This window comes from Harpia harpyja, chromosome 1 (assembly GCF_026419915.1).
Source record: "Harpia harpyja isolate bHarHar1 chromosome 1, bHarHar1 primary haplotype, whole genome shotgun sequence".
NCBI classification, from domain to species: Eukaryota; Metazoa; Chordata; class Aves; order Accipitriformes; family Accipitridae; genus Harpia; species Harpia harpyja.
The window spans coordinates 4,714,890-4,729,072 of NC_068940.1; the positions used below are offsets into that span (position 1 = coordinate 4,714,890).

General features: G+C 42.3%; 1 protein-coding gene across 1 annotated transcript; it reads right to left on the reverse strand.

Moving 5' to 3' along the window:
* Positions 1–3,405: 3,405 nt before the first annotated feature.
* ALDH5A1 (aldehyde dehydrogenase 5 family member A1) lies at positions 3,406–13,872 on the reverse strand. The gene is made up of 10 exons (XM_052803402.1): positions 13,524–13,872; positions 13,307–13,390; positions 12,381–12,551; positions 11,968–12,084; positions 11,388–11,531; positions 10,363–10,506; positions 8,762–8,920; positions 7,239–7,408; positions 6,421–6,479; positions 3,406–6,260 (listed from the first exon to the last, which is right to left on the reverse strand). Exons 1-10 carry the CDS (start codon positions 13,818–13,820, stop codon positions 6,055–6,057), a joined length of 1,551 nt encoding a protein of 516 aa, XP_052659362.1. The 5' UTR covers positions 13,821–13,872; the 3' UTR covers positions 3,406–6,054.
* Between the last annotated feature and the right edge of the window lie 311 nt (positions 13,873–14,183).

The following is a 14,183-nucleotide window of genomic DNA, read 5'->3' on the forward strand; positions in this document are numbered from 1 at the left end:
TACCATTACTGCCTGAGGCATTAAACAGGTTGAGTACTCAACACAGTGTAGATGCAGCACGAAACCAGTACACTGCAAACAGGTCGTTTGGTTTGTGTTTTTAATTTTCTTAACCAAAATGCTGATGCAGTACAAAACAAAATTTATTTTGGCAAATCTGCTGGGATGCATATCGAAATTCTCTGTCCTATGGTTCCAACCTTTCATATTGACTGAGCAGATTGCTGAGAAATTAAAGGAAAATGTGAATGGTCTAATTGCAGAGGATTGTTTATTTGGGGAGGGGGGGAAAAAACGGTTATTCTTGTTTCATGTGTAAATACATTTTCAACTGCATCCTTTTAGGTAAACAGTCTTAGCAGTCTCCCTCTGTCAGATGCATCAGATACAGGTACTGTTCAAATATCTGTTTTGTGCTGTCCGCTGTGTTTACTTATGCTAATTTTCCTTTTCTTTCTTGGTCTCTTGTGGGCAAACATGCAAAGGAGCTTCACAGTGTGTGAACTTAACAGAGAGAGAGTGGGTGTATGCGTGTGTTCTCTATGCTGAATTTAAACTTTCCTTAGACAGTTCTGATGTTCTCAATAACTGAGTTCTTAGGCAAATTTCCTATTCCTGTTTTAAGCCTCAAGTGAAACTAGTTCTGCCCCTCAATGTACTCATAATGGTCAGCTGGAGCTTTGGGATGGTGGTAAAAAAGTGACAGCTACTTCAGTCTTCTGAGCCATTTACATGAGGTTTGAGAGAGATAAACATTCCTCTAGAAGAAAAGTGGGATAGAGGTGAATTAGTTTCTTAACATCAGCTATTGCTTATCATCGATCCCTAACTAGAATACTAATCCCATACTTCTGCAGCAAAGGAGAACCCATTTCACATTCCTTTTAGGTTCTGAACTCCCCAAGGCAAGGGGGAGGGAACCTTAAAGAAATAAAATTTTAAAAAGGACAGAGAAAAGGCAAATCATTTTTTTTTCTTTTGCACAGGCTACAAATCAAGTGCAGATGTGCTGTACATCAGTAGTTTGTTTCTGTATGGAAGCACTTCTCCCTGTGGGTGGATGGGTGAGCTACTACAGAATTTATATTAGGTATCTGTTTCTAGAAAATGTTATTTATTGCAAATGATAATGTATTGTAACTGGAACCATTTCTGAGCTGAAATTACTACATTTATGTAACTATTAATAAAGTGTTGTCTTTCCTTCTAGGAACTTGTCAGGTACTCATTTAGACATGGTATTCTGTATTGGACTCAACACTTGGGTTGGGCTAATAGAGGTACATTGTATACCATAGCTTATGTCTGTACTGAAACATAAAAGCAGTGCAGTATCTGATCCCCTCCTACTGACAAAAGCAAAACAGTGTCTTTTTTTGAGGTAACATAATTCAGTACATGAGAGAGAAGAAAAAAAAAAAATTACTGCAGTTCACAATAAGAGTTTTCATGTGGTGCTTGTCCTTACTTGGTTTAACTGGCTGTGCGTAAATATTCACCAGCTGTCATGCCAAGTGTGGTGATTTCACTAATAGCAAATCCAACACTTGAGTGTTCATAAGTACAATGGCTGCTGTGCAGTAATCAGAGATACTGGTGTGCAATATAACCCAAAATACTGCTGTTAGCTAGGGGTAGATGATGCTGCCTGTTTCTGAACTGGAAAAGAAAAATCCATGCATCAGTGTGCATGAAGTTTGTGCTAAATCATGATAATAAAAGGTACTGTGAGATACAAGTGTCTTTCTGCAAGGGAAAAACATACAGCGTAAGAGCAACTTTAAGTGTATTTGGATACGTGGTGCCACAGTCTACATCGTGCCTCTTACGTTCATCCTTGACTCCTACAAGGGAATACTGGCTGCTGAATGCGCTGATGAGATACAGTGTCCTTTATTGAAGAATGGAATCTGCCTATTTGGTATTGCACTGTACGTTTTGGTGACAGCAGTAGCCTCCTCCCTCCCCTTTGAGTCGTCTGATGCAAGGCCTTGAGACTTGTGCAACACAAGGTAATCAGTAGTGATTCCCAAACAACTTAAGCTGGTTGTGCTAAGTAGCTTCAGCATTCACTGATAAAGTGAATAAACCACCAACTTCTCATGTCTTGGAAGGTCCTAGGTGGAGAGTTTTGATGTGGAAAACACTTTAAACAAGTGCTAAAATTTAACTTAGAGCTTCTGAACAGCATACTTAAACCTTCTCCTTTAAGATAGCTCAACCCTTCCATAAGCAGTAGGGCTAGGACAAAGGGCATGACTCTGCCAGTTACAGTGAGACGGTTACTTCAATGCCAAGTCAAAGCATGGAGCTTGTTTTACTTACAGGATTGCCCAACTCCCAACGTGTGCCTGATCGATTTAGAACAGCAAAAACGGCTTTACTTGCGCAACCCATTTAAACTGCTGCTTATGTTCTGTGACTTAATCATGAAAGCACTATTAATCATAAAAGCACACCATGTGTCTAAAAACACCAGTGTCTGGGAAATGGATACACTGCAGAACACCAGCCTGCTGAAACATTTCCTTGATCTTGGTGACGAGGTAACAAAGTGCAATCTGCCAGCTACTGTAAACAAAATTAAGTACTAGGTATTGGTCAGGCTTGACGTACTTCTCAGTAGGACTGACTGTCCATCTTCACTGGTATTGGATCAGTGTTATCAGCATCAAGAGCCTCCCTCACTTATTCTGAGCACCCAAGGTAACTGCCAGCTTAGCGTACCAATGGACCAGCATCACCTAGAGTGACTTGCCAAAAAAAGTTTGTGCACTGTGGTTGGATAGAATTTCTGCCTATTTAAGCTAAAAATATTAATATCTAGAACAGGTAAACATAGTTTCTTAGGAGTTTATTACACAGAAGACAGGCAGCAGGGGTCAAACAACAGCTGTTTAAAGGGTAACGTTAAGAAAATAAAATGGAAACTGGCCATGACTAAGTTGGGTGGGAAATTAGAGGACGGTTTCTGAGGCTTCAAAACTGTATTAACTAAACGGAAATAAAAGCCTTCCAAAAATGTATCTTAAATCTGAATAAATGAAGTAAAGAATTATGCAAGTAATCATATCCTCAAAGCAGGGAAAGGCACTCTGATCCACAAAGCCTGTATCTTGCAGTAGAATGTTTGATTCAGCATAAAAGACTCGCATGCAAAATGACTGATGCCGTATTAGTATGTCAAAGTAGTCTCATCTATTTGATTTAGATTCAAGGGACAGTAATTGGGGGTAACCAAAATCTTATACCTCATGACCACATGGATGCAAAGAAGTGTCTTTTTTTGCTGTGCTAAAGCTGGCAGAACAAAAAATTCTGTGCAAATCTGAGAGACTGAACTTAATGTGGCTGCTGTCAGTTGTCAATTCAACATTGAAGAAGGTAATAGACCACAAAATCCAGTGCTTTCACAGAATTTATTTATTAACTGAAAACACTTTTCCATCACAGTTTTAATATCCAGAAATTGCTAAGCTATCACAAGTGTAATCAACATAACTGAGGTGTGAGAATTCAAGTATATTTTTTGTTGAAGAATCACAGCTTTTGCTATGAAGACAACCTTAAGATTATTCTGTGCTTAACTGATGTAGACCGTACTGACACAAAGATACTATGCTGGAATCCAACCGCAACCCAATCTAGACAAAGGTATTTTTAAAGTTTATTACATACCTTATCTTTAATTATGGTTTGTGCTTGTTATCAGGCATAGTAAAATGTATTATTTGCTAGGAAAAAAGTAAACATTTACTCATTAATTTTAACAGTGCTATTCTCAGAAAAGACATCAAGATTTTAAATGCACCAATGCATCAGATCAATAACTTTGCGATGAATAGAGCAGCGGGTTAAAGAATTTATCCTCCAACTGTACTGTCATACAGCAGTAAATGAGGTAACTTTAATGTTGACTTTATACTGCAGTTTACAGGCAGACATATTTTCAGTCTGTGCAATTTCAGTGGCAGATAAACTACCCGTGTACAATACTTGTAAGTGTGCCTGCATCACTGTATTGTGGTACCCAGGCACCAAGTTATGACCTGCTTCTACCTAGTTACTCTTTCCAATAAGAAATAAACACGTGTTGGCAGCCAAGGCTGGCAAACTTCCTCTTCCACAATGCTGTATTCCCCAAATTCAGGCAGCCTATGTGTTCAATACTGTAAGCTTAGAAGTTGGCTGTAAGAAAGTTTCTTGCAACTAGTGTAGAAATAGGTCTTTTTTTTTTTTTTTCTTCTTTTGTTCTTAACGACAAGCACATATGCTGCAACTGATAGCAATATTAAGTCCTCACTATCTTAAATGTGCATTTTTGGTGCATTGGAAATTACTGGTGGGGCAGTAAGTGTCCTTGAACTGCCCTTTGGTTGGCATGATGCACACACACTCTAGTGGCAGATAATGTCCTCCAGACCCGCCTGGTCTCAAGTGTTACACAAATATAACCATAAAAAATATTTAGAAATAATAAGTAGCAGTCAATGCTACCTTATGTGCGCTTTTAAAAAACCCTGTGAAACTCAGTTCCAGCTTGCTTCCCCCCCCACCAAGTCTCGTCTTACCTGGTACCTCTTTGCCTGATTGAATAAAATATCTTAAAATATCCCATTTCATAGGGTACATTCATTAGTGTTTAGGAAGAAGAGCTCTGTTGCCACCTTTTATTTGTTTTTAATAATTAATGGGTAAAGCCCCACTAAATAAAGTTAACCAGCACAGGAGACAAAACTTATTCTCCTTAGCCTCTGCAGTGCTGATCTGTTTGTCAAATTAACATTGCACATTTTTAAAGTGCTTCTTTTGACTGCCATTAAACATTATTTTAAACAAACAGCATTGTTTATTTTGTATTAAGGAAGCTTTACATCATCTTTTGAAGATGACAAAATAGTGAGGCGAGATGTAGAACTCTCACCTCTAAGCAATTCTATTTAAGTCTCTATTGGGTCACAAGTTAGCCAGGTTCAAAGGTTTTTAAACCTTCCTGGCTAATGGTAACTACACATCCAATTCAAGGCACAAAGCCCATAGGAACGAACAGAACCATCTATCTGGTCATGTTCTTTGGAGGTGGTGAGTAATGTTCCTTTAGACACTGAGCAACATGTACATCAGTGACTGTACTTCTACCCAAGGAGAGTCACGGTCTTTTACTGGAAGGGAGTTTATCTGTACCATCGCATCACCACTTGTCCTTCCTTCACACAGCCATTACGGTATCCCCTTACAAGTCTGCAAGTTATTCCTGCAAGTAAGCATCCCATTTTGCTCCTGCCACTCACTAAGCCAGCAACTCCTTGTCCTGGACTGTCCTCTTCCCAGGACTGCTGGGGCTTACAAACATCAAACAAGGGCTGTATCTGATCCCAGGCATGGAAGCCGTTAGGCACAAATTACATCTCTCTGCTCAGAAGCCCAAAGCTGAACAGGTGGCAGCTCTGCAGCCAGCATTAACATACACTGAAAAAGCTGTCCGTTTGCCTGCATGGATGCCTCGCTGTAGCTAAAAGCAATTCCTCACCTTTCATAAGCACCAGATTCTCCCACACTTAAAAGACACAACTGCTTCTAAAAGAAGGTCACATAACCACATTAGAAAATGTGAGTATTTACACAAAATTCTAAAGGGAGACTGCCATCCCCAAAGCCTCCCACATCCACACTGAAACATTAGAGGCAGTAGAAAATGGTGGTCTAGTTTCCCCTTGCCATAGATTATGATCTATTTTCATTATGCAGAAGTCTCCAAATCCTCCCAGTTACACAGGGGTAATCCAAGAATAATAAATGTGCGTTCTTCCCTACTCCTTACTAAAAATGATGGACATTGTGATCGCATTGCTGAAAAACTGAATGTATAAATAAAGAACATGTAAAAACATATGGCAGCACAGAATACTGTAAATATCTCTACACATACAGAACAGGGTTGCTTAGTTTTAAAGAAGGTAGGAGTTGCATTCATACATATTTCTACTTCAAGAAGCTTATTAAAACTACAGCACTCTTTTCCAAGCTGTTGGGATTGTGCTTTTTTGAAGTTTTTTATAAGCCTCCAAAGCAGACATACTTAATTTCTAAGTATTCATCGATGCCATATTTTGAACCTTCTCGCCCCAAGCCAGACTGTTTTACCCCACCAAAAGGACTCTCCACTGAGGAAACTATGCCTTCATTAACACCAACCATTCCAACTTCCAGCTGTTCTGCAACTCTCCAGATCTGAGCTGGATCTTGGGAGTAGAAATATCCTGCCATGCAGACACAGAGATACAGGAATGAAAATTAACATCTGGAAGAACAATTGCAGAAGACTGTGAAAAAGAGACTTACTGCCATTAAAAATCGTCACCCCATAACACTGAAGCTCATAAAACCACAGAAATACATTCATCTGACAGAGAGGCATACCTGCTAAACCCACATCAGCTGCATTTGCTATAGCAACAGCTTCTGCTTCAGTCTCAAATCTGTCAATATAAAGAGAAAAAATACAAATGAGGCCTGCAGTTCATCTACCGTCTTGCTGACAAGAAGCAGCCTTACCAGAAATAAAAAAATCAAGATGCAGTTTTTTCCAAAAGTATATTTTAAACATCTAATTTAATTTTCACTTTGAAACAATGGAGTTTCTACCACTTCTCTTAATTTAAACTGCAGTTAAGTAGTTATGATTGCCTTTATCCTCCCTAGACACTGGTAGCTAAAACATTCACTTCACATGGGTTAGCCCACCAATTTCCCCAACTACACAAGCACTCCCAACTATTGGAGATAACTGTATGTTCTTCCACCACATCCAATTGTTCTGGATGGAGGCAGGGAAGGTTTTAAGGAGAAAAGAGCACTCTAAGGCATCCTCCATCAGAAAAACTTAGGACTAGCAAATTACATGACAAACTGTAAAGTCCTGCCTCCTACTTCATACCACACATCATGAAGTTGGTGAAGGTTTTGCTGCTATCTATCCTTGCTTGACTGCTGATACAATTTAAAAGAAAATAATTTTCAAAAAGTTGCAGGGATGCTAAAATCAGGTCAAGAGAGAGAAACAAACAAACCACATATCCAAAGTAAGTTTTCACGTGTACTGCAGTGTTATTAGAAGACTTGTGTGATCATACAAAAACACCTTTTGGCAAACTGTCATTCAAATATTTTTTATTCAAAATAACCTTTCATTCTTTTTTTAAATTGCTATTTTTAATCTGGAAAATGAATAATCTTACTTGATAACTGGTGCTAAAGGGCCAAATGTCTCCTCTTGGGTGCAAAGCATTTTTGTTGTAACATTACTAAGTAATGTTGGCTCAAAGAAATTCTTCCCCAAGCTGTGTCGTTTCCCTCCAGTCACAATAGATGCTCCTTGGGAAACTGCATCACTAATGTGTCTCTCTACCTGAGGTATGCAAAACAAAAATCTCAAAGTCAGCATTTAGGAACGAACAATAGTATATTTTCCACTGAAGAAATAATCTCTCCAGTATTAAATAGAAGATTTTGAAGAGAGGTTTATACTTTGCAGAAGACCATTTGCAATATCATTTAAAATTTCTCTTGCATTTTTCTTTCTCTCAGTCTGACATAATTTCAGAGAGATAAATGATGAGTATGGCCCCAGTCTCATGGACTTTAAAGATTCAGCTTTTCTGTTGAAATGCAAAGATGACATCTAACATGAGAAAAAGTCTTTGCAGGACTAAGAAGTACACCTGATCTCCGTGATCAAGCACCATGAAAACAGAAGTACATGACCGTCATTTAAAGAGAAACAGACAACTTTCAAGACGGTACTGGCAAGAACATTTTCCACCCCCTACATCTACAATTCATCCACAGACAAGAAAGTAATGAGAAAACTAAAGTAGCAGTCTCCACCTAGAATACTGTCCTTTGAAATTACAGAAAGGCAGTTAAGTGACTATACACAGTGCTTGCTTATTTGTATATATAGATGTATATGATACACATACACACACTATACTTTTGTGATGCACAAAGGGAAGGCATGAAGGAAAGAAATCAAAGTATTGTATGCTTTGTCTCCCAAATAATTCTGAATATTTTCATATTCTTTTATAAACAGAAAGAATCTGGCAGCATTCAAGTATAATGGGATTCAAACCAAGCCTGCATATAACTGAGCCATAGTATCTTAGAAAGTATGAACCACATAATTTAATAATCTTTAACCTTACGAAGTTTGTATTATATATATTATTGAACAGGTGACTTACTGTGATTAAAAAAAAAAAAAAAATTCTTGGAGTCATGAGTCATCCAAAACAGAAGACCCAAACCATGCATGTACGGTTTCAAGTGATTACAACATTCACAGCTCTGGTATTTTTAACCTCAATGTATTATTCTGCTTAGCTTTTGCCAAACAGAGGCACTGTTCTTCAAAGTTGTCATTCACAGTGCTTCAGAACTGCAGGATCACCACACAACTCTCACAGTGTATCCAATTTCAGTAAATGTTTTGAGAACAGCTAGGAAGTAATCAGGAGGAATCAGTTTTTCCCAAAGGAGGAATCTCGTTTTCCCTTAATGGAAATAGGGGAATGATACATTAACTGGCCACATCTGTTTATCTATAGGTATACACGGACTTGGAGGATAGAACATACTTCCAGCCACACTGCACATTCTAACAAAACAAGCATGAAAAAAGTGAAATATAAATCTAAAGTTAATTTCGTTTTTATGACCCATAAAGTAAGATGTCAAAAATGAAATCTTTTGTTTATACCTTCTCCACTGCTTTTTCATTAATTAGTGGCCCTTGGGTAGTTTTTGCATCAAACCCACTTCCGACGTGTAGTTCTCTCTTTATAGCTTCAGCAAACTTGTCCACAAATTTGTCATGGATTCCCTTCTGCACCAGGAAACGGTTTGTGCAAACACAGGTCTGAAAACAAACATGAAAAGGAAAAACAAACAGTAGTTTATATTGTATTTAATCTATCCATTAATTCGTTCTGGCCTTCATGCCACTCTGCCTCTTCTCCATCATCCTAAGCTGAGTACTAGCTTTGCCATTTCTTTCATCACTCCTCTCACTTTAGAAATACAACTTCAACAAGCTGTCAGTACCTGTGTGAAATATGCCACACTGCTACATTTAAGTTGCTTACACTGGGAAAAGGGTTTGTGAGTTCTGTGGACTCTGATATATGGAGCAACCAAGGTCCAGAAGCTGCAGGAAATACCTTCTAATTAGACTGCAGAACGCTGGACTGAGCAGCAGAACCTCAAATCACACTTGGTGGTGTGGGGTCTTTTTTTCAAACTCCTTCATTAACTGAGTTTGAGTTTGCTTTCTTCCTGGAATTTGTTTTTAAGCGGTTTCAGTGGCCTACTTATATGTGCTACCCCTTTGCTCTAACTGCATCCTATTTTGATTGCTACAGTCTCTCAAAAGTAACAGCTACTTTATCCTTCTATGCAGCAGCAGAGGTGCCTTTTATGTTAGATCTTGTCCAGTCTGTGTCTGATCACTCAGTGGTCCTTGTCCACATTCCATTCTATTTTGTTTCCTTTCTTTCTTCCCAAGATTAGTCTTGTTTTCTTCTTGTGTTATTCAAGCAACATTTTCCCAAACAAATGACCTCCCAATCCCACCGAAAACTTGCTGCTTCTCTGAAGCTGCAGTTCATCAACTTCATGTTCACGTGTAGAGGTAATAGTCGTAAGGCTGGAATAGTCTCCACACATCCCTGCTCAGCTGACTGTTCTGGAAAGTGATGCTCTTAAAAATTTTTTGACTCATAAGTAAAATACTTTTGAAGCAATGTACACTTGAATCCTGTCTATCACTTTTTTTAAGCTACCTATTGTGGAAAAATCTAGCCATGAGTGTCTTAACAGATTTCAGTCCCCTTGACTCCTGCTGGGTGCTTTCAGAACACACAAAAAGACTTGAATTGAACACAGTCTTACAGACAGAAACATTTATCATGAGACTTGAAGCTATTATTTTAAGAAACGGCTAGGCACATGTTATAAAATATAATCCTGAGAACTGAGGCAGGATGGTGTCTTTTCACAGTTCTAGTTCTCCAACGAATTTAATGCTAAGAAAGCATATGACAAAACGCCTCATCACTTCTCATGCTCTTGTGAGGGGTCCATTGACTGCCATGTATGTTGTGAAAGTATATGGGATTTTACAGTGTTGCTATTGTTGATGATAACTGGCTTGAGTGCCCAGAGCCTGCGTGACTCCAGCATCTTTCTCTTCACAATGAAGTGTCCTATGCTTTCCTTTTACGTAAAATAGCTTATTTACAGCTTAAACTATATGCATAGCTCTTCCCTTTCCAGAAACAAGGACAAGAAGGTTACTCTTACCTGCCCCGAATTTCTATACTTAGAAGCAAGGGCTCCTGCAACAGCACGGTCCACATTGGCACTGTCAAACACTATAAAAGGAGCATGTCCTCCAAGCTCCATGGAAACTCGCTTCACAGTGCCAGCTGCATGTTTCAGGAGTATCTGTAGGCAACAGAGGAGACACAGAAATCTGTACCTCTACCAGATGTGAACTGTGGAACCACAGATGGAAGGCAATATCAAACTAACTCTGGCAGGGAATTAATGTGGATCTTCTCTATAATGCTAGACCATCTGTTTTCTCCTATGACAAAAACAAGGTCTAATTTCCTTCATTAAAATCTTTAGAGATTAAATTCTGGCCAAGAAATAACGAAGAGAAGGATTTTCATCAACTTCAGTTCAGGCCAGGCTTTTATACACTAATATTGTCACTCTTGTTTGCTTGTTCTTTTCTTTTTTGGTACGAAAAGTCTTGACGACTCTTACAAAATTTTTCCATGATCTGACAGAATTTGGGATTGAGATTTGCCTTGATACCAGACTTTTTCTTCATTCTGCATACAGCCATCCCATAGAATTCTATCACCTTCTAGCCACGCCCTGCAGTTTGATTTCATTAGAGATGGTGACAAGATTGCTTATTGACTAAGATTGATAGGAGAGATTCAAGGGCCTCACTTCTCTAATACTTTCTCTCAACTGCAGAAGCCATTCCCAAACAGTACCTCTGAAACTCAATTTCAGTGTTCTTATTAGTAAGTTGTCACCCTATGATATGAAACCAGAGCATCTGGTACAGAACTGTTCACATTATAATTTAATAAAGGGCAGTTATCCAGAAGTTGCACATAGGCATCCTTCTGTGAAGTACTGATACTAAAGTATATAGGCAGTATCTCAAGAAGTACACAATTATTTGGACAATCTGTGTACAGCAGCCAGAAAAGAAGGCAGCTCTGTACAAAGGCACACGCTTTCCCCCGACCTTTCCAGTATAACCACAGTAATAATCTTCAAGTATATTCTGTGCGCTTATGTACCTTTCCTGTTGCTGTAGAGCCAGTAAAAGATATTTTGGCTACCAATGGATCAGTGCACAGAACTTCCCCTACAGCTGGTGTCTGCTGTCTGGAACAAGGAACAACATTATACACTCCCGCTGGAATTCCAGCCTGGTTTGCAAGCTGCAACAAAACAGACACAGAATTTGCATTATCAGTGCATTTTGTATGAGGAGTAGTCACTTAACATTTGTTTGTTTTGAAGAAACCATGCTGTAAGTCAATGGAAGCTGAAAGCGCACAGCACAACTAGTAACAGGTGCCATGGTGTCAAGACAGCAGCTTTGCTCCGGTTTAAGGTCGGGCTGTCATTCAAAGTAACCAAAGGAAAGATATAAAGATGTTTTGTGTAGCTAAATGGCTGGGTCCTCTTTGAGGCTCTAGACCGTGTAAGAGGCAACTTTCAAAGACTCTTACTAAACTAAAACCTCTGGATCAAGTCAGCCAGTTTGCCCTTTCTTCATGTATGACGCTGGCCAGAGTTGTCTTCAAAGCCCATCTGATTCCCCATTTACAGCTTCAGTCCACTGCTAAGGTAAAGCTTAACATAAAAGCTCACCTCCCCAAGAGCTAATGCTGATAAAGGTGTGTCCTCTGCAGGTTTCACTACCACCGTACAGCCAGCTGCCAGAGCCGCACCAACCTTCCGGGTAATCATAGCGCTGGGGAAATTCCACTAGGATGAGAGAAGAAAAGTACAGTCAAACCTGGGAAAACTTTGCCTCCTGTTTTTGCAGAAATAGCTGACATTTTCTGTAATTATGCGATAACCTAAACAGACCTGCATGATGTGCTTTGTCCTAAGTGAATGTTACAAAGAAGCACTGCCAATCCAGGAAGAAGCGAGTACAAGGCAGAAATGAAACTTGACAGGGGTGTTTGCCAGGGTTGGAGGAGCCCTAAGGCCACAGCCCCATGCTGTGGGCTGAGCTGAAAACCTTCACATGAATTGAAAAATTCAGCTATGCTTACTGGGGTTATAATGGCCGCCACTCCTACTGGCTGCTTCAGCACCAGGATTCTTCTGTCTTTCGCAGACGCTGGAATGACATCACCATAAACCCGGCGAGCTTCCTCCGCAAACCACTCCAGAAACGAGGCAGAATACAGGATTTCACCCTCTGCTTCTTTCAGAGGCTTCCCCTTTGATTAAATCAGATTGAAGGTACACTGTAAGCGGCAGACTGAAGCAATAAAACCAAACTGAAGTCATTTCAGAGTTTCTGTTCTTTTCAGAGCACTTTATAATCCCTATCACGTACACCGTGATCTCCAAAAAGGATTACATGAAAGCAGCAGCAATAGTTGTGCGGCTTCAGTACACCATCACTGCGTAGTCAACATTTGGTATGTTGAGCCTGGATTCATACCTGCCCAAGACAAGGAGCTGGAATAGCAAATGTAGCACGTGTTTATTTACAAACTCTGCAGTTAGCTGCTACTACCATTCCGAAGAAGACGGAAATCACGGCAAGACAGTTACAAGTTTATGCCAGGGACATTTGTTTTGGGGAGTATTACTTTGGACTACCTCCAGGTCTGACCCCGTGGACCAAACGACCATTAGCAGCTGGGACACCACAGAGGAGCTGCCGAAGTACCTTCCAGCACGGTTTTATCCACAAGGATACCCGTCTGCGAGCTCCCAGACCGCTCTGCCATGCAAACCAAGGCACCCCGAGCGAATCCCGCTTGGGAGCCTTGCTTTAACAGCACTGCCATTTCTTCCGAGTCAACGACACTGAGGAAACACCAACCATTTCTGCCCTGAAGACCACGGTTTAGGCCGATGCGTGCTTTTGGGCACCACGAACCACAACGCGGGGCCGACTTCCACCGGACCCTTAGGTGCTGTGGCCGATCCCCCGGCGGAGGCGAGCCCCGGCCGCCCTACTCACGTTCTCGGCCGTGATGATCCTCGCCAGCTCCTCCTTGTTCTCCATCATCAGCTCGTACCACCTGCGGAGGCACACGCTCCTCTCCTGGGGAGACAGACAAGGTTGCCGTGGTCCCCGCCCGCAGGGAGGCCGCGCCGCTCGGGACGAGCTTCTCCCTCACCGGACCGGACCGGCCGCCTCACGGCCCGGGCGGGCGCCATCTTCCGCGGCCGCTCACCTTGGCGGGAAGGCGGCCCCAAGCGGCGCCGGCTTCGTGCGCGGCCCGCACTGCCGCCCTCGCCTCGGCCGCCCCGCAGTCGGCCACCCGGCCCAGCTCCTCGCCGCTGGCCGGGTCCTGTACGGGGAAAGAGGCGGGCGTCTCCAGCCAGCGGCCGCCCACCAGGCCGCCCCGGCGTACCAGAGCGGCGGGCAACCCCCAGCTGCCGCGCCGCGCCGCCGGAGCCGGGGGGTGAAGGAGGAGGAGGCGGCGGGCGGCGGCGGCGGCGGCTGCCCGCCGCCACAGGAGGCTCGCCATGGCCGCGCACCCGGGCTGAGGCGGCGGGGCCCGGGCCGAGCCCGCCCGCACCGCCCCGGAGGAGGAGCAGCAGCAGCAGCAGCAGCAGCCGCGGAGGGGCCGGGCCAGCAGCGGCCTGGCGGCGCCGGAGCCCGGCGGGGCTGGGTTTGCCCTTGGAGGGTGATGGGGAGGACTTCGGCTTCCCGGAGCCCCGTTTCCTCAGCCCCATCGAGACCCCCCCCCTCCACACACACACACGGCGGAGGGAGCAGGGGGCACTTGTGCTTGATGGCTTGGCTCCAGGAGCGCCGGGCTGTGGTGGCACTGGGCCAGCGGCCCTCGCCTCCGGCCGCAGGTCAGGTTTGCCTGGAGGGTGGCTGGGAG